The sequence below is a fragment of the Chenopodium quinoa genome, unplaced genomic scaffold (assembly GCF_001683475.1).
Source record: "Chenopodium quinoa cultivar QQ74 unplaced genomic scaffold, ASM168347v1, whole genome shotgun sequence".
Lineage (NCBI taxonomy): Eukaryota > Viridiplantae > Streptophyta > Magnoliopsida > Caryophyllales > Amaranthaceae > Chenopodium > Chenopodium quinoa.
In genome coordinates this window covers 1,464,203-1,484,712 of record NW_018742907.1, presented here as the reverse complement: position 1 = coordinate 1,484,712, position 20,510 = coordinate 1,464,203, and the positions used below count along the sequence as shown (strand labels likewise).

The 20,510-nt window shown below is 35.9% G+C and overlaps 1 protein-coding gene and 1 long non-coding RNA gene across 2 annotated transcripts; both read left to right on the top strand.

Moving 5' to 3' along the window:
* Positions 1-11,038: 11,038 nt before the first annotated feature.
* On the top strand, positions 11,039-16,965 carry LOC110727587. The gene is made up of 3 exons (XR_002512557.1): positions 11,039-11,175; positions 12,824-12,995; positions 16,115-16,965. It is a non-coding gene; the product is annotated as an uncharacterized LOC110727587 (long non-coding RNA).
* A 1,126-nt stretch (positions 16,966-18,091) lies between these two features.
* Positions 18,092-19,172, top strand: LOC110727430. Its single transcript, XM_021906991.1, has 2 exons — positions 18,092-18,186; positions 18,464-19,172. Exon 2 carries the CDS (start codon positions 18,465-18,467, stop codon positions 19,104-19,106), a length of 642 nt encoding a protein of 213 aa, XP_021762683.1. The 5' UTR covers positions 18,092-18,186; position 18,464; the 3' UTR covers positions 19,107-19,172.
* The last annotated feature ends 1,338 nt before the right edge of the window (positions 19,173-20,510 follow it).

Sequence of the window (20,510 nt, the reverse complement as noted above, 5' to 3'; positions counted from 1 at the left end):
TGATCCACCTGTTTCTGGGACCCCAAACAGCCCAACATAAAGTAATAAACTGCTTAATTTCCTCACAGCTTAGCTTCTCAAAACACTAGCTCCACCGGTCCAGCAGATTACAGCACACACATTCAACTAGCTCAGCAAAGTCGCTTCTACACCAAATTGCCCGTGCCAAGGTACAATCCTTCAAAGCGTGTAAAGTAGATTCTTCCTCCTTGTTACAGATACAGCAAGTAGCATCGTAGTCATGTATCCGTCGATTAATTCCAGCTCGCGTCGGGATCGCATTTTGCAACGACCTCTAACGCAAAGATTTTAATTCAAAGTAAAACCTTTAAATTCCACACCTTACCCCACAAAGAATGACCAGGTGACAAGGCCTTTTCCTCACTCTTCCAATCATCATCAAACAATGCTCTGTAAGCCGACTTCACCGAATACTCACCATTTTTCTCAATATCCCAACAAAGACGATCAATGGGCAATCGACCACTTATAGGAATACTTAGGATCATATCTCTTTCAAAAGGGATAAATAACTGATCGACAACATCCAATTTCCAAGATCGAGGCGAAGCATCAATAAGATCACTAATCAAAAGATCACTATTAACATTGCCTCGAGGAGAAAGAATTTTGTGTGTCTGCGTTCCAGGAATCCAAGGGTCCGATCAGACTCGAATGCTCTCCCCATTACCAACACGCCATCTAACCCCTTGACAGGCTAAAGTCGTATCACCTAATCAAAAGTAATTCCTAAAACCACTAATTAAAATAGATAGGGAAGTAGGGTCGAATCCACAGGGAAACAATGTTCTTTTATTCCTAATTAATTATTATAATCTAAATTATCAAGTAACAAGTATAGTTTTTATGTGAATTTATCTAAGGGAATAATTAAACTAAGTAAATAAGACTAAGAGAGTATCAATAAAATAAAAGCCAAGGGCATAGGCTCACCAATAAATAAAATTACGGGATAACAAACAACAATCAATTATCAATATATAAATTAACCAGATTATAAAGGGATTTCGCTACGTATTACAATCACAGAATTAATCTAGCGGTATTAAATCACATCTCTCGAATCTTGACTTAACCATTTATAAATTAACCTGCCTATTGAAACTAAGCCTTAACATCGATTCTCATCTGTCGAATTTCGAATCAGTATTGCATAACTCATACAATTAAATCAGCGCTAATCTAATTGCATAGCATTATATCAATCAATAGTAAATTAATCTAAAACATTAACAATCAACAATAATAGATCATCCCTTCATATTATTCATGGATCCCCAAAATCCTAGAATTAAACTAATCGCACATAATTAAATCTAAACTAACCAAAGCAATTAAATTAAGCAATAGTATTAAATTAACAAGAAAATAGAAAAACAATAAAACTAATTATGAAAAATCGAAGAACATCTACGAACAAGAAGTTAAAACTAAACAAAGGATAATTTGCAAATTACCACCCAACAGGGGCGGAACTAGGGTGGGTTCAAGTGGGTTCATTGAACCCACTGATTTTTTGAAAAAAATTTAAATTTTTTTTTTTAAAAAAAAAAAAAAAAATCAAAATAGGTTTAAATAGAATATTTGTGTATTATATGGCAACAAGTAAAGTTGTAGCCCAGTGGTTATTTTTACCTCCCATCACACAAGAGTTTGTGGGTTCAAAACCCATAACTCACACTTTTTTTTTTTAATTTTGTTTCCTGAGCACTGAGCTTTCCTGCTTCCAGAGTTCGCTTTCCTCTTCCTCATTCCCCCAAATTGCAAAACCCTAACTTCTTCCTCCAATCCTCCTTCTCTTAATCTCTTCCCGTTCTTCCTCCTTCTCTTCCCGGCGCAGCACGGCAGCAGAGTCAGCAGAACACGGCGGCAGCGGCAGGCCGGCAGCGCACCAGCCACTCACCCAGACCCAGCCTCACAGCCGTGTATGGTGTATCGGTGTATGTAGGGGTAAGTGAATTTGGGGATTTTTTTTTTTTGCAAATGTAATTTACTTCTCAATTTGGGGATTTTTTTTGCTAAATCATTGAATACTTGAAAATTGAAATTCATATGCTAAATTCAATTGCTAATATACATTACGATTTACGAATTGCCAATGTTTTGTAAATTGCTGAAGTTTGGATATAATTATCTAATTTACTTCTCAAGTTCTCAATTTGGGGATTTTTTTGTATTTCGTATGCTATTTTCATATGCTATGCTATTTTCTGCCTTTCGTTTCTGCCAATTCATATGCTATTTTCTGTATTTCGTTTCTGCCTTCTAGTTTTCATAATTTCATTTGCTATTTCGTTGATATGGGTTTGATTGATGAATATTATAGATCTTAGAGATAATTTATTTACATTGTTATGTTTAATATATGCTAATTTTTAATTCAATCGTGAAAATTTGGCCTTTAATTATTCTGTGTTTGAAGCATGAGTTTGAGTTAAGTGATGTTTGGCGAACACTCTTTGATAATTTTATTTGTATAATTTTGAGTTCAGTGATGGTTTTGTATTGCTGATTAATTATATATAAAAAATTGAAATTAATCTTGTGACATGAATCTACTACACAATTTAACTCTAACTAAGCTACATTGAATTGAACATTTTTATTGTCGGCACATAAGAATTCTGTCAAGCCATAGCTAACGACAGTAATCTGCTACAATAATCTAAGTGAGCAATCAGAATGAGAAAAGCTTCGATAGTGAAACGATAATATTTAGCTACTTGAACTTAATATCCCTATTTGGTTAGTTTGGCAACTTATCAAATGAGAAATAAATGTAAGGTGGGATGTTGATCCATGTATTGGGTTAAGTCCTTAAGCTCTAGCGATGCGTGAAAGGATACAATGAAATATCATGGCCATTATCATTATTTTTCCGTCATTAAGTTAATATGTGCTGATTGTTGGCCTCTTTGACTAGTTGAATCCATATTTTAACTCTATAACAATGATAGTATGTAGCTTATTCAGTTTAAATAGTATATGTGCAATGTAATGCTTACTTGCTAATTAGAATATTGTAGCTTTTTTTTTAATGTTAACTTGTAATTTATTTAATGTGTTGCTTCTCTGCCATTGTATTAGCTTGATCAGATTTTATCGGTTATAGCTTTTTTTTTTTTTTTTTCATTTTTCTATGTGTAATCTATTTGTAATCCATAGTTTGAAATTATTTATGTACTGAATATTTAATTATTGTATTTTTATTCCTTTGTTAATTATGATTTCAAATTTCGGAAGTTTCGAACCCACACTTCGAAAATCCTGGTGACGCCACTGCCACCCAAAAATAGTATCAATTTCTAAATAACCACCCAATTAAAATTTTATTTTAAATTACCACCTATTAAATTAAAAAAACGCTCAGATTACCACCCATTTTGTTTTTCCGGTGGAATTTCCGTCAGTGGGCCCCACTTTTTTTATTTTTTTCCTTTTTTTTCTTCTATTTTCTGGCTTTCTCACTCTCTCTCCCCGATTTTTCACTCTTCTTCTTCCTACCTTCTTTCTTTCTTCTTCCCAACCACCACCACCGAAAATTTTGGTATTGTCATCATTGTCACCATTATCAGAGGTTAGAAAATTATGGAAGGAAAACAAAGGTGGAGTTTGGAATGCTGCAAACTGCAATTAGTTTCATCTTCGTATGACAAATTTTCAACTTTGTTTTTCCAATTATCAGCATTTTCGTCAATTAGCAACTCATGGTGGGTGTAAGCATGTTAATCTCAATTCCATAATTCAAATAGTTACTGTTGTTGTAAATTAAAAATTTAAGTATCCTGTAAGATATATCAATCTACCGTTAGATATTATGGCATTCTAATCAATAGTTTGAAAAGGTGAAACCTGGGTTACTTAATGCCAATTACTGATGATTTTGTTGAGGAATTCCATAAGGTGAAACAACAATTTCTAACTCCACAAACCGCAAGAACATCTTCAATTCGATTTAGGGTTCATGCTTCAATTGAATTGGGGGTTTTCTTAAATTAGGTTCCTATTTTAAGAAAACTCCCAATTCAATTGAAGAAAACCCCAATTCAATTGAAGAAAATCCACAAACCGCAAGGTGCTAGTGCTGGTCGCGGTGACAGCGATTGTGGGTGGCTGGAGAAGTGGAGGAGTTGCGGTGGTGAGATGCTCTTGCGGTTTGTGGAGTTAGGAAGGTGAAAGTGGAGCAGGTGAGGTGGCGAAGGTGGTCAAGTGTGTGCGAAATTGCAGAAGGTTGGAGGTACAAGGGGTGCTGTTGGTGTTGTGGGAGCTCCAAATATAAGAAGAAAGAATTGGGGAAGAAGAAATGGTGGTGGTGGTGGTTGGGAAGAAGAAAGAAAGAAGGTAGGAAGAAGAAGAGTGAAAAATCAGGGAAGGAGATGAGAAAGCCAGAAAATAGAAGGAAAAAAAAAGAAAAAAAATAAAAAAAAAGTGGGGCCCACTGATGGAAATTCCACCGGAAAATCTAAATGGGTGGTAATCTGCGCGTTTTTTTAATTTAATGGGTGGTAATTTAAAATAAAATATTATTTGGGTGGTTATATCAAAAGTGGACTTTTTTTTGGGTGGTAATTTACAAAAAATCCCTAAACAAATAATAAAGGAGAAACAAAACTAAAATTAAAACTAGGCCAAATTAGAAAATAACACCTGCAAAAAAACCCGATTTTGATTATAACACCAAAACATTTCGAAATTTTATTATAACACCTACAAAAATCCCAAAATTTTGGTTTCACCACCCACTAACCGACTTTTAGATGGAAACCGTTAGTGAGGCCTGCCATGTACACGTGTCAGCTGTGTATTGGTTTAAAAAAAAAAGAAATTTTTTTAAAAAAAAAATCTAACCCCCTAACCCAGCCAGCCCCACCACCGGCACCACCTGCCCAGCCGCCGACATCACCTACCCTCGCATAATCCGGCGAAACCAGCCCCAGCCCAGCCCTACCGCCAGCGCCACCCTAACCTAGCCCCTCACCTGAAACCACCCTCTTTCTCCTCCCGCTAGAAATCGACCCCCTCCCCTAGCCTAACCAAGAACCCAACCTCAGCAGATTCCGGTGGTGTTGCTGCGCAAAAACCGGCTGAAATCGCTGCGAAATTCAGCAGATTCGCAGGTGGTTCTCCGTCAATTCGCAGGTGGTTGTCCGGAAGATTTCGTGGCTCAAGAAACCGGCTGAAATCCTGCAGAATTTGGTGAGTTTCGTTGGTGAAGTTCCAGCGATTTCGCTGCTCAGGAAACCGTCAATTGCAGGCGTTTTCGCGGAGGTTTGTGGTGGGTGGGGGTGATTTTTCGGGGAGAAGGAAGGGGGAAGGGGATTTACGGGGGGCTGATGTTGGTGGGGGTGACGGCCGGTGGTTTCGCCGGTGAAGGAAGGGAATTCGACGGCAGTTGGGGTCTCTAGCGGTGTAGTGACGGTCGGCGGTGGTGGGGCTGGTGGCTGGGTTAGAGTTTAGGGGTTTTTCTTTTTTTTTTATTTTTATTTTTAATAATTTTTATTTATAAGCCAATAAACAACTGACACGTGTTCCTAGTGGGTCCTACTAACGGTTTTCATCCAAAAATCCGTTAGTGGGTGGTGAAACCAAAATTTTGGGATTTTATGTGGTGTTATAATAAAATTTCGAAATGTTTTGGTGTTATAATCAAAATCGGGTTTTTTTTTATAGGTGTTATTTTCTAATTTAGCCTTAAAACTATAAACATAAAGGCTTATCTCCTAAACTAACCTCCCAGCCTACGTAACTCCTACCTCCTTATATAAGAAAAGTCAACCACATAATACAAGTATCCAACTCCCACTAAAACAAGGATTACTCAATTATAATGAAAAGGCCCCAATCAGATACGGAGTGTTATAACTAGGCCCAAATAAAACAGTAGAACTGACTTAATGCACCTTGCATCATAATCGCTCGAACGGGCCCGGTCCGGTCAGTCTTCACGCCCAGCAGGCAGCAGAAGCATTAGTAAGCTTGGGTCGTTTAATGCTTTGGCCCAATCTTCTACTCTTTTGCTTGGTCTATGATAGCAACTTGGACATTTGTAACTTACTTATTAATCGAGCCCTTAATCACCGAATCAAAATTGTTTGACTAGGCCTTAGGCTTCAAATATACGGTTATAAAATACGATCAAACTCCAATATCTTTGTAGGGGCTCAATAAGCTCGAAATTGTCATAAATCTGCAAATTCCTACAAAATAATACCAACTCTACAAAACACTAGAAAACGTATATTAGTAATAAAAATGGCTCCGCAGAGCTCAAATAAACACAAATATGACCATGGAACGGGGAAAAAAAAATATAAAATTAGAAAACGTATATTAGTAATAAAAATGGCTCCGCAGAGCTCAAATAAACACAAATATGACCATGGAACGGGGAAAAAAAAATATAAAATAGACTCATCACCCCTCTCCGAACCACACACCTTGGCCACCTAGCTTCCTAAATCCCCCTCCAAGTATAGCTCGCATTAGAGCCCAGATTAGCATCCATAAAATTCGAATGAGGGTAATACTGAGCCTTGTACAGTTGCTCAATTAAGCTGCCCGGACGCACAAATAATCTCCATGCCCGCTTTCCGAGGAGAGCCCAATTAAACAATTTAAAATCTCTAAAATCCAACCCTCCATCCTTCTTTAAGCGACAAAACTTCTTCCAAGCAAGCCAATGAATTTTGCGTTCCCCTTATTTTTACCCCCCTCCCCCAAATTGAGCCACAGCCGATCTCATCTCACCACAAAAAAAGGATGTAAACTTAAACACACTCATCGCATAAGTAGGGAGAGATTGGGCCACTGCCTTTATCATAACCTCCTTACCCGCCTTAGATAGTACCATCCCCTTCCAACCCTACAACTTCTTCCACAACTTTTCTTTCACACCCCTCGTGGTCACCTTTTTCTATCTACCGACAACAGTAGGAAGGCCTAGATAGAGATCATGAACATCCACCTCTCTAACCCCAAATCTGTCCGCTAATTCGCCCCTCTTATCATCTCAAACCCTTTTACTAAAAGTAACTGTTGTCTTATCAAAATTTATTTTCAGGCCCGACGACAACTCATAAGTTTCTAGAATGCCTTTTATCACATCTACATTACCAGTCCCAGCCTTCGAAAAAATAATGCAATCGTCAGCAAACAGAAGATGATTCACGGAAGCGCTCTAGGAGCAATTCAAATACCCTGTAGACTGCGTCTCTCCTCCGCACTCCAAAGTAAGTGAGAAAACACTGTTGCACACAGAATAAATAAATAGAGAGAAATAGGATCTCCCTGAAGAATACCTCTCTGCGGAGTAAACTTATCCTTAAGCCTCCCATTCACCAACACAGAAAAATTCATTGACCGAACACAATCCATAACAGCTCTACTCCAACTCTGAACAAAACCAAACCTATTAAGAACCGCCTCCAAAAAATCCCATTCAATACGATCGTAAGCTTTCGACATATCTAATTTCAAGGCCATACTCCCTTCCTTACTATTCGAATTCTTCATATGATGGAAAATTTCAAAAGCGACTAAAATGTTGTCAGTGATCAGTCTCCCCGGAGTAAACGCACTCTGAAAAATTTAGATAATTTTATCCAAGAACACTTTTAGTCTGTTAGCCAAAACTTTCGAAACCAACACTTTCGAAACCAACTTATAGATCACATTACACAAAGAAATAGGCCTGAAATCACTCATACGATCTACATTATTCTTTTTCGGAATCAAAGCAATAAATGTTTTGTTTAGAAAAGAAGGAATAGGAGCACCTTTCAGAATTGATAAGACAGAGCTAAAGATAGACGGACCAACAATATGCCAGTATGATTGGGAAAAAAGCGGACACATACCCCATCCAGATCCGAAGCTTTAATAGGATGCATCTATTTCAAAGTAGCTTTCACCTCTTCCGCTAAGCACTCAAAATGTCATTCATCTTCCCTGTAACTCGACTCTGAAAATTCTGTAAAGCCTGCTCGATCATAGACGGGTGTGACGAGGTAAAGAGTTGTCGAAAATAATCAACTGCAACTTACCCCACGGCCTCAGACCCCGAGTGGACTACCTCATTGTCATCTTTCAAGCTTCGGATTGTATTTTTCCTCTTTCTACTGGATGCTCTCTGATAAAAAAAATTTGTAATTTTTTGTCACCTTCTGAAAGTCAAAGAATCCGCGAACGTTGTCTCCAGTACACTTCCTCCCGGTTCACGAGCCCTGAAATATCACGCACTAGAGCTCTCGTTGCTCTAATTGTGCAGCCGTGAGGTTCCCCTTATTCAACTTCTATAACTTTTTCCTTTTTTTTTTCCTGAGTTCTCTAAATGTAGCACCAAACTTCTCACAACTCCACGCCTTTAAACACTCCGCACAGCCCAGCAGCTTCGACTCTAGAGAGTACCACTATTCCACGCCCCTTCAATCACACTCTCACACCCCTAATCAGTTTGCCAAATTTGCTCAAACCGAAACAGTTTGTCATACAACCTGTCATTATTTTTGTTCTAAGGGACAAGCTTAATTGGGGCATGATCAGACCAATCTCTATCCAACTAAACCACATGTGCATCCGGAATCATAGTAATCCAATCATCAGTCGCTATTGCTCTGTCAAGGCGGCATTGTGTATTTTCATGTTCCTCTCTACCATTGTCATATGTGAAGGCATATCCTAAAAAAAAAAGATTTCTCAAACCACAAAAAATCGCCGCATCTCTGAAATTCTCCATTTGACACGCAACTCTATCATTGCCTCCATTTTTCTCCGACTGGAACATGATCTCATTAAAATCCCTAATACACACCCACGACAAACTAGATTAAGTCACCAAATCCCTTAATAAGCTCCACGAGAGATGTCTATTACCCACCTCCGGCCACCCATAAAAGCCCGTCAACCTCCAAGGTTCCTCTCCAAGACCACTAACAACATCCACATCAATATGGTGAACTGACATAGTCTTTAAAGAAATATCAATCCTCCTCCTCCAAAGTAAAGCAACACCTCCCGACCTCCCCATAGAATTCACCGCAATCCCTTCAAAATCACCAAGTCTATCTCGAACTTTAACAAACTCAACACTGCTCAATTTCGTCTCTGATAAAAAAATCATAGACGGGGCCTCCCTTCGGATAAGATCCCGAAGGCCAGTAACTGCAAAAGGGTTGCCTAACCCTCTACAGTTAAGACTAAGAATACTCATTGGGCTTGGCGGGGCTGCTCATCGACAACCTTCACCATTCGCCATCCGCTAGCAATTGCATTCACATTACTCTTCTTATACACCCTGAACTCCTCAGCCTCCCCATCACAAACATTCCTTATCCTCTTACCTAATCCACTATCCATCTCAACCTCCATCGCACCCTCCCCAATAACTCCCTTATCTCTGTTAAACTATAACCTAGTTCGTATAAAGTATACGATTAGAATGAAGTATATATATAATACGAAGTACAAATTTAAGTTGTTTAAAAAAAAAAGTACAAATTTAAGATGGTATCGGGTCGGGCTAGCTAACTCGAGGTACAAGCATACAACACGAGACTACATGAAAATTCGGCATCCTATAGGCTACATTTATTCCGGGCATGTTAAAGAAGTTCACGTTTTAATTACTAACGCTCGCAAATAGTAAGTGGATGACGAAAAATACATCGTCCTTGTTAGGAAATAATCTAAGCTTACTAAATGCCAATGAGATTTGTTTTTGGAAAATATATGATGTATCTATTATTTGTTTCTATCTTTTATGCTTTCATAATTAGATGAGATTTGTAATTAGGAAACTATAATCAAGCTAGGATTATTTGGGCTTGTAGAGCAAGTAATAATCCAAATTGATATGGGTTTCTAGGTTAGCCGAGAATTATTGTCTTCCTAATAAACGTGGTCTATTTTATTATCGTGTTTTGCTATTTTTTTAATTCTGTGTTTGAGGGTAAATGCTCAAATCGTTCCATTGCACACATCCGTTATAACAATCCCTTTGCACTACTTTTGGTTGTTGTTGTCGACACAACTAGCAGCGAGCCCACACCAATCCCCAACTACCAACCCGCCGCCATTAACTACAAGCCGCCACCAACAACCCAAAGGCTTTTTTTTTATTTATTATTATTAAATTATATTTTCAGGCACCGCTTGATTTTATTGGGCCACCAAGGGACGCTACTAGGTTTTCTTGGTGCTCCCTTGTGGCGTCGAGAATCAGATAGTGCTACAAGCCACCAATGTCACCAAACAAGAACGATATGACATCTTTTTCCCAAATTATGTCCTTCCAAGTTCCAAAATAAAATGAATTTTTGATTACATATTTTCAAAATAAAGAATAGACTATGAAAAACCCTACTACGCACTGACAATATGAAAACACTTCTAATTATTGCTTAGGTGGTTTTGTGTTAATTTCGTGTTTGTGTTGTATCAATGGGTACATGTAACAGCTTTGGGTCTCTCTCGTGTTGGTTTTTGTTTATAATGACTGTTGCAAACGCAAATACTTCATTCATATCCTAATAATTGTATTACAATATGGGGTTGCATAGATTCTTAAGATGATAGAGAAGGAAGCCCTAGTTTCTCTTCTTGATAAACATAATTTGCTTATCTAAGGTTAAAGATGTAATATTACTACAGACAAATTCTCTAATTGAAATAGTGGTTACAACTTACCGAATTTGTGGTTTAGGGTATACTCCCTCCATTTTTAAATACTTGCTCAATTTTAATTTTTTGCACTATTAATTTGTCCTATTTTGACTAATGTTTGTGATTAATAAATAAGAAAAAATATAGTCTTGTGGATACTTGTTGGAATCGTCTTAATGAATAGATTACTAATTTTTAATTGTTAGAATTTATACTTATTGATATTTAAAGATACTATTGATCAAAGATTAGTATCGACATACGTGTCCAAGAAAAATGAAACAAGTATTTAAAAGCGGAGGAGGTAACTCATAAAGTGAAATAAAGAATAAGAAAATGTTGCAATATTTATAAAAGTTAGTAATTGTTGCAAAGTTAGGGAACCTAGTTCGTCCGTACAAGCAATCAGAACAGTTTGAATGGGAGTTCCATACCGCCTTACCGAATTGCTCTATTCACAAAGGAACAATTCTTCATTTATTGAAGAATTTTCAGGTAATTGTTATCTGCTCAAATAATTATCATCGCGAAACTGAAAGTATATACGAGTATAATTTGTTAATAGGTGTGTTTGCTTTTATTTATTTATTTTTCTAAAATTATACAGTTTGTGATGTAATTTGCTTAGCATTTACAAAGTAGAAAGATTTATGGAAATAATTCAATTTGACTAGTGTAATTATTCATGAGAATATCAGTCCAATTGAAAGAAAAATCCTAATTTTTGTATGGGATGATATTGAAGAATGTTTGTATACTAAGATCACTTAATTACAAAATTGTATCAGCCTGTCAATGAATTTGTGATGATTACCGGGTTTTTGAGAAATTCTTGGTGATTTTTGTCCGAAAATAAGATGAAGTTGTCATTGTATCAGCAAAAATGTAGCTTGATGTTAAGGACTAATATGAGATTACTAGTCTATATCCTGCTGATGGAATGGATGCAATGCACATCTTGCATAAAGCACTTGTCCCGGCCCGAACATGCTGGTCGAGTTTGAGGTGATTGGCCTAACCTGAACACATTGTTTGATCAGCTCTATGTCAAGTAGTACGTTTTTCGTCTTAATAATTATAGACACCACTTCAGCATTGATGATTAAGAGATCGGGGAGTATAATTGTTCTGATTTACACTTTTTAGTCTATTGAACATCATTTGGGTTCAGTCTTGAATTGAATGATCAAATCTTGCTACTATTAAGCAGTTTGTCTGCTTTATGGTTAAAATTGAAATGTTCGATTGCTATACCATGTTCTGGTGTTCTGAGAAGTCTGAGAACCGATAGTTTAACTTTAGTTGGATTAAAGCGGGTATGTAAAGTAACTTAGTTTGTTCAGAATAAAATCTACACCAGCCATTCAGCCTGCAAGTACAAGGTTTATATATTTTTCTGCACTTCATCTAGTGCTAGTTAAAGGTTCAATAAACTACAGGCTACAGCTCAATGATGCAGCCGTGTTTAATTTGTCTTAACACTTAAGTATAATTCTGACCTAATAATTTATTGAGTGGAGAACAAGTGCAAGGGTAGTGAGGATCCTTGTAGAGACAAGTTCTTCTGTGTGCCGTAGTAATGAGATACCATCAAAATATAAGACATTACGTTTACCTAATAATTTATTGAGTGGAGAACAAGTGCAAGGGTGGTGAGGATCCTTGCAGAGACAAGTTCTTCTGTGTACCGTAGTAATGAGATACCATCAAGATATAAGGCATTATGTTTATAGTAAACGGACTGAAGAGCCCTTAAAATCTATAGAAAAGAGAAGGTCAAAATCGATGAAATTATGTTTTTTAGACTTATGTTGAAAATAAGATGATATAGTTGAAAATTATGTCTCGTGTTTTGTTCTTGTTAAACGTATTATATTAAGAGGAATAGAATTGGCAGGCCATATAGTACACATCAATGGATATCTCAATGCCTTCTATAGGATATCAGCGTTTAGTGTAAATACAATATACTTTGTAGTTATCTTCTGTGAGATTTTCATATCCTGTTTTGTGTACTCACTGTGCTGAGTTGGAAAATGCTTAATTACTTTTCTCAATACAATTCTTTTTAAGAGTTTGGTGCTCCTGTATCTGAATTGTGTCAATGGGGATTTCAATATCTTTGGTTCTGTTGGAAGCTCAGTTTGGTGACTGCACTAATGTGACACAACACACAAGTATTATTCGATCAGCTCTTCAACAGAGGAGAGGAAAATAGTTGTTGCTACATGCGAATTGGAATCAATGTGGTACCTCCTTATGATGTGATTTTCAGAGGACTGAATATCATTTGCATGATTAGAGGAACCCATCAGGTATACATCTGTTCTCTAAGATTTCAAGTATAAATTGTTGACTAATATGAGTTGAATATGGGTCTACTGTATGAATTACATGCTCTTTTTTCCAACTCTGTGAATCAGTGAATGGGTGAGGAAGCAAATGTGTTATTTTGGATCTGGGGTTTAGAGTGAATGGCCATGCATGGAGAGGTAGAAAAAATCATTTACCAATATGATCCGATGTTTATTTCATTAAGCTTCCAATTAAAAAAAGTTGAAGTTCTTCTCATTTAGATTGTTTCCTCAGTTTAATTTTGTTGAATTAAACTCATTTTTGTTTAAGTTACTAGCTTAGGCCCCGTGCCATGCACGGTAAGTGTAATTTCTTTTTAAAAAAATTATTATGTCTAACAAATAAAAGTGATGCTTTAAAGTAATTTCTTTAATATCAATAATATGAATCAATTTTATTACAAAGTATTACTTTTTTAGCAAAATCTAATGTTACTCCGTCTATCAGATAACTAAAAAGGAGTTAGATTAATATTTTAGGGAAGAATTATAAGCACCAAATAAAAAGGAATATTTTTGTCATAAAGATAATATAAAAGATTTGAAATGATATTATTATAATTGTATCAAATATTCACCAAAAAAAAAAAAAGATGGTTAAAAAGGGAAGGGGAATTTTGGAGGGAAAAAACAGCACCAGGATGTGACACGTGTCACCTCCGGTGTCTGTTTTAGTATTAAGTTATTGATTTCTGTTGGACTTTTTTTTCCTTTTGCTTAACATAGCTTATCTTTTGTCGAACTTGTCTTATGCTTGCTTAAATTTATTTTTACATGCTGAACTTAATTGTAATATTACTTAACTAAACATTGCCTTGGTTAAACTTATTTCAATTAGGTGTGGAGATTCTGGAGAACGAGGCCTTAGTTTTGAATTCAGCGTAAATTTGCAAATTTCACTTGGCTTGTGTGATATTAAATCTAATTAAGAAAAACAGATAAGTATGAGCCAGAGTAAATAAACTGGACACTACAAACAGAGGGGTGGGGGATTATATATTCTTTAAACTTTTAAAGGCATAAAGCCATAAAGAAAGGAAAAGTATGCACATCTTGTTTGAAAAGAAAATTGGGAATTGGTTATAAATCAGTAGAAATTCGTGTTCCTTTTTGTGGAACATGGCCACCTAAGTAGTCTGTTGACTGTTGGTTTTATGGTCAGGGTTGGTCATTCGTGTGAAGACCTCCCATATATCCAAGGGACATAGTAAACCACCTTGAGGTGGTGAATCAATGGAAAAGTTTTTCTTAAAAAAAAAAACTGAAAAAACTGAGATACGCTGTCCTGTTGGAATCAGAGGTGTTTTGAGGGGGAGTGAGCTCTATTTTTTCAGCATATGTGCAGATTAAGAAATCAATGAAGCCGAATTTATAGCTATGGAGGGATCAGAAATCTTTTCATAATGGAAAGGGGAAGAAAAGACTCATTGTACTGTCTGGTTTTTATAATATTGTAGCATGGGTGACAATGTGGAGTAGCCCTGGAATTGAGGTTTCTTTAGAACAAACTCAGAGAAGTAAATGACTTGGCAGATGCACTAGCAGAAAATGCGTCAAAGCATGGATTTATGTATGAACAACCAAACAATGATACAATGGAGCTAGCCTAGTTGTACTTTGGATTAAAGGATGAGGTGTAAAATGGCAGGTAAATATGAGATCTTTTCTAGATGGTGATTGGCAGATGCATATGGAAGAACATAGGTTTAAGATAATAGCGCCAAGAGCATATGAACTTATCTTATATTGAAAAAGGTTGTTTTAGATGTGTGTGTGAGAAAACAGTTGTGAATTTGGCTCTATCAAAAAAAAAAAAAAAAAAAAACCAAGATGTCCTACCTTTTGGTGTAACATAGCTTGAACTCTTGAAGCTATCTTCCCTTGAAAATTCTCCAAGGAAAGTTCATGGATTATTGGCCCTGACAAAAGTTGTCTTCTACTAACTGTAAGGATTTGGCCTGGCTTAGACATAAGCAACCTTATCCCTGCAGTTTTAAATTTAGAGATGATTTTGTCATGTACCTTTGATTGAAAAAGCATCTACAATGTCCTAAGCTGACATGCTAGATTGTATGCCTAAGTTAAATCACATCCCTTTGTGACAACTTGGTCGATGATGGAAATGACCAGTGGCCAGTGCATGAACGAAACGTGATCTTAAAGTTTGAGAGGAATAGCTATGATTTGTTGATCTGGAGTTTTCAGGATGGTGAAATGGTCTATTTCATCTAGTAGCCCTTTCTGACCTGGGCAGCTTATTGCTGTTGTTTAAACTCCTGGGCCCTGGAAGATTGCCCCTCGTAACTTTTCAAGCAGGTGACTGAGGATGATTCCTATGTCATATCTCAGACAGAGCCCACACCTAGGAAGCAGTTTTCAGAGTGAAAGTATGCAATTGGCAGGTTGATTATGTGACAATGCCTGCTTTTTTATGTTTTGTGGTTGTGTTGCTGCACTTGTATTTCTTTCTATGTTTTTCGAAAGAGTCCAACTTCTATTAAAAACTTCAGTCTATTCTGCACACATATGATTTGAGGGGAATTTCGCAAGCCTCATTCTGTGGTTTTCCAAGATTTTGCATACAAATTTACAAAGAATGTAATTAATCTTTTTTAATCTGAAGTTGAAGTCCACCTACAATTTCTTGTCTTAAACATAAATTGTCTGATGATGGGAATATGCAACGTAGTAGAAACCAATCCAATTCCCCCTAGCCTTTCCTTGTTTGTACTTGTTTCATATACTTGTTGAATTGCAGCAATGGATGTGCTGCTGCTCCTTACCGGAGAAGAATTTGGCTAAAATCTAGTGATTTTGAATACTGACTAGGTTATTGTCTGTACTCTGCAAGTCTGCAGTATAATAAATTTCAAGAGAATTATTTCACAGATTATATAATTTCTCTTTCATTATTAGTCTTAGTATGCTCGATTACTTCCCAAACATATGGAATACTATGAACCCTTGAGTTGATTTATGTAAATTACTAATACAATTCTAGCATACACCCTTGAAGGGGTTTCTTTGTCCTTGAAAAGATGCAAACACAGACCACACTTTAATTCAGCTTATTTGTTCAGGTTTGGAGTTGGCCTTCAGTTTAGTTCTTTCTCTTATTTACCAGATTGCTGTTAAAAGATGATGGAACAAATGATTTGAATGTGTTCTTTGCATGTAAAGCACTGTGGTGGTTTGTTTGTGTAAACCGAGCTACTCAAGTCTGGAAAAGAGGTGATTTGTTAGGGGATTGGTTTTTGTGGCTCCTGAAGTATAATGGCGAAGCATAATGGTAAGAAGCTGGTTGTTGCCTTGTGCAGGCTTAAAGGGGATATTACTACTGCGTTTCTGTTGTATGAATGAGCTATGTTGTATTCTTTTACACGACACGTTAACTTGTATGATAATGCTATCATATAGCACTTCTGTAGTTTGTTAGCTGCCTATTATTGATCAAATGTTAGTATTTGTACTTGTCAACTAATTACATTAAAGTTTAACAACACTTTTATTCCCATTACTGTCTACAGAACCAGCTTTTATAATTGTACTCCATGTATTATTTCTCACTTAAAAAATGTTACATTATCAGTTACTTGGAAATGCTAATGAGGAGTTTTGCATTCTGGTACTATAACTAACAATTTCATACAAAGTAATATGCATAAAGTAACATTCTACACTACAAAATAGATCTTGAAAAGGAGTAAATGGTCATCACGGTATGAAATGGAGAAAGTACAGCAATGTAGTTTTCAGATGTGCTGCTCATCTAAGCATGGCTGTGGGTTGTGTCGAGCCAACCTTAGTTTCTACCTTAACACGCGACATAAATTTTCGACTTGGTGCAGTTGTGCACTTCTCTATCTCACCATGTTAAACCATTTTAACTCGAGGAAATGCATTTCGTACAATCAATCAACTCTTAATTTGATCCCCTAAATTGTTTGATGATAAATTGATGCAGGGTTGTAGGGCTGTCAACTTCAGAGAATTCTGAATGCACTCAAATTCACAAAAATGTGAAAATGATGTTTAATTGGTTTAATCACAGGAGGTGGGTCCTACACTAATCAGTACTAATTTTTAACTAGCAGCACTTATTAGGGGGAGATTCCTCTCTTTTCTCCTACCTTTCTCCCAATGTGGGCCATTTATCATTATTTTGGGCCTGGGCCTGTAATGGGTAGCCCAGTAAAAGGTCCCACTTGCCCATTCATAAAATCAAAAACTCAATTAATTTCTCTGACTTCTATCTATAGGGTGTTGTAGGGAAAAACCTTTGAGATTATGTTACAATGATAGCAAAATCCGGAATTTGGTGTATGTATAGACGTATAGTTGTGTAAATCTATATACTAGTATTTTTTTTTTTCTCGAAAGTGAATGTCAACTAGCTTAATTAGTTTATGAATTATTGGGTCAAACACCCAAAATCAGTGGCGGACTTGGGCTTAGACCTGGTGGGTCAAGTGACTCACCAGGCCCAAAAAAAAATTTTAAGTTATTTTTTTAAAAAAAAAAAAAAAAAAAAAACTAAAATCAGTTTTCTCCAAATGACCAAATCACGAATTCAGTTCAAGACTTCAAGCCCTAGCCTTCTTTAGTTCTTCTCTTCGCCAATTCGCCTCTTCCCTTCAATCCTTCATCAATCATCTCCAACTCCAGTTCGCCTCTTCCTCTTCGCAAGTTCGCATCTTCCATTCTTCCTCTTCGCCTGAATCGCCTCTTCCTCAGTTCCTCTTCGCTAGTTCGCGTCGTCTTCCTCTTCGCATAATTTCAGGTTAGTCATCTTCATCTACTCATCTTTCGGCTTTTTTTATTTATTTATTTAATTGTTGATATTACTTGTTAGTTATGAATTAGTATTACTAAATTTGAACCCTAAATCCCTAATTGTTCAATAATCAACTCAATTTCAGAGAATTTTACATTATCTGAAATTCTAAATTGTGAATTTGTGAAATGTTTGACACTTTGACAGTGCTCTTCGCTAGCTTGCTCACGCCTCCAGTGCTGGCTGTGCTGCTGGCCTGCTGGGCGGCTGCTGCTCGCCTGCTGCCCTGCTCCAGTGCTCTGTGCTTTGTCCTCTGTGCTCACCGCTCTTCGCTTCGTCGCTTCTTCTAAAGTCTAATCTCCTATTCTCATTTTGCTAGTAAGTTGATTTCTAATTTTTAGTTTAAAATTCTAATCTTCAATTTATTGCAGTCTAATTAGTTAATTCTATTAAACTTTGGTTGATTTTGTTGTTGTTTGTTTGGTAAACTTTGAACCTTTTGTTAATGTTGTTGGGTTTTTGTCTTTTTGATGAAATTTGAACCTTTTTGACCATGTGATTATGTGAATTGTGGTTTGTTTGGTAAAATGATCTTTGTATATAATTTTTCTGGGGAATTTTGCTTGATTTAGTTGATTATTTATTCAAATTTCAGAATGAAGAGAAAACGCACTCCAAATGAAATGCAAAACATTACTAGCTTCTTTGCTAAAAAGAATCCTACTTCAACTTCTCTTCCACATCCAACACAAAATGAACAAACTATATCTCCACCTCAACAAAGTGAACAAACTATATCTCCACCTCAAGAAAGTGAACAACATTCATCTCCATCTAATTATTCAACTCAAAATTCCCCTCAAAATGAACAAGGCCAATGTTCTCCTAATGCCCCAATCTTTGGTGAAAGATTAAGTGAACATGAATTTGCTAATCTTCCACAAGATCCAGGAAAGAGAAGAAAGATGAGTCAATTTCATAAAGATGATAGAGATTTAGTGAGAAGAATTTACATTCAAAGAAAGCCTTGTCAGCCCAAAGACTTTATATTTCCTCAAACTTCTATTTTTGGCAAAAACCGTCGCTTTTGTGCTAAGTGGTTTGATACTTGGACTTGGCTTGAGTATAGTGTGGAAAAGGATGCTGCTATTGTTTCCCTTGTTATCTATTCAAGGATGAAAATGCATTTGGAGGTGATGCTTTTGTTAGTGATGGTTTCAAATCATGGATATAGGAAGCGACTTGAAGCTTCAATTGAATCAATCCAATGGCTTTTGGTTGTATTTTGTACTGTTTGAATATTTGGATGTATTTTTTAGTACTATTATTTGGTTGTTCGGTAATTTTTTTTTTTACATACTTGATTATCGATTGTGACCCACCAGTCGGAAATTCCTGGGTCCGCCACTGCCCAAAATCATAATAAAATTCTGTCTAATATCATTTGCCTTACAGTTGATTGTAAGATTGTAGATTCTTTTCTTTAATTTTCATACAAGTGGAATCACTAAAACAAATTTGAAAGCTAAGCCAAAAGAAGATAACATCATACAACTGCTATTATGACGACATAAGCTTGATGTCAAATGAACTTAATGTCCAACAATGTTTAATTGCAACAGTAAATGTAATTAAAACTTTGTAACATGCATACATATTGTCATGTCTAAAATATGAGAATACACCAAATCAAAAAGTCCGTAATAGGATCATTTGTCTTTGCTCTTATAAAAATGATAATAATATGTTCCACATGTACGTACATTATTATACTCTGTATTACATAAATAAATTGTTAATTGAATCTGCTCTCAAATTAAATAAATTATTGAATAATTGTCATGAAATGATTTTATAATTACTATAATATCTAGCCTAACTAAATAAAAAAAAATAAAAAAAATTGAAGGAAGTCCTTATATTTGATTGTGAATTCAAAAACGTACACCTTCCAATCAAAAGACAAACTTATTAATGGAGCACTTGAACATCTCAATTATTTGCATTATTTTCTTAATTATATGATTTGATCTCCAAATTGTAGGAGAGAAAGAAGGAGATTGATAGATGAGGGAGACAAGAAACACCACTTTTTTTCTTTACTTTATACGTCTTAGTTGGTCATATTTATGTTTAACATTATAATTAAAATAATTATGATTGACAAAGCATCACCACTATTAATTTATAATTGACTTGAATCTAAGGTCAAATCCTTTCCATGTGAAGTTAATTATAATATTTGTGTTTTTAACTTCGTATCATAATTACTCATATCAAAAGAAAACAAAAATTAACAGTTTGTTTCATTATTACTAACGTGCTTTACTTGAGGTAACAATATTACTATATGGCGGTTGTTAATATGCTGACATTAGTCGCGGGGAATAGAGACATGTGTCGCAGTGTCGTCATACTCATACACCAATTTCCCCCTCTCAAAATCACTAAACTACTACGAGTAATATTTTGTTACACTTAATTAGGTCTACATCGAAGGAATTTTAATACTAATTAAAACCAATTAATAATAGTAAGAGTAAATTCTTTACATTATAAGGTGTATCTCCGGCATCTTTCTTTGATGTCGATAATAGAAAGGTTCAACACATACATAGCTACTCGTACTATAAGTTTTAAATGAGAACCATTTCATAACAGTAATTTGGTACAGTAAGCCAGTATAACTATAAGTGACCTGC

Excerpts from the sequence above, each read along its gene's own strand:
- LOC110727430 (XM_021906991.1), top strand. The coding sequence starts at position 18,465 with ATGAAGAGAAAACGCACTCCAAATGAAATGCAAAACATTACTAGCTTC.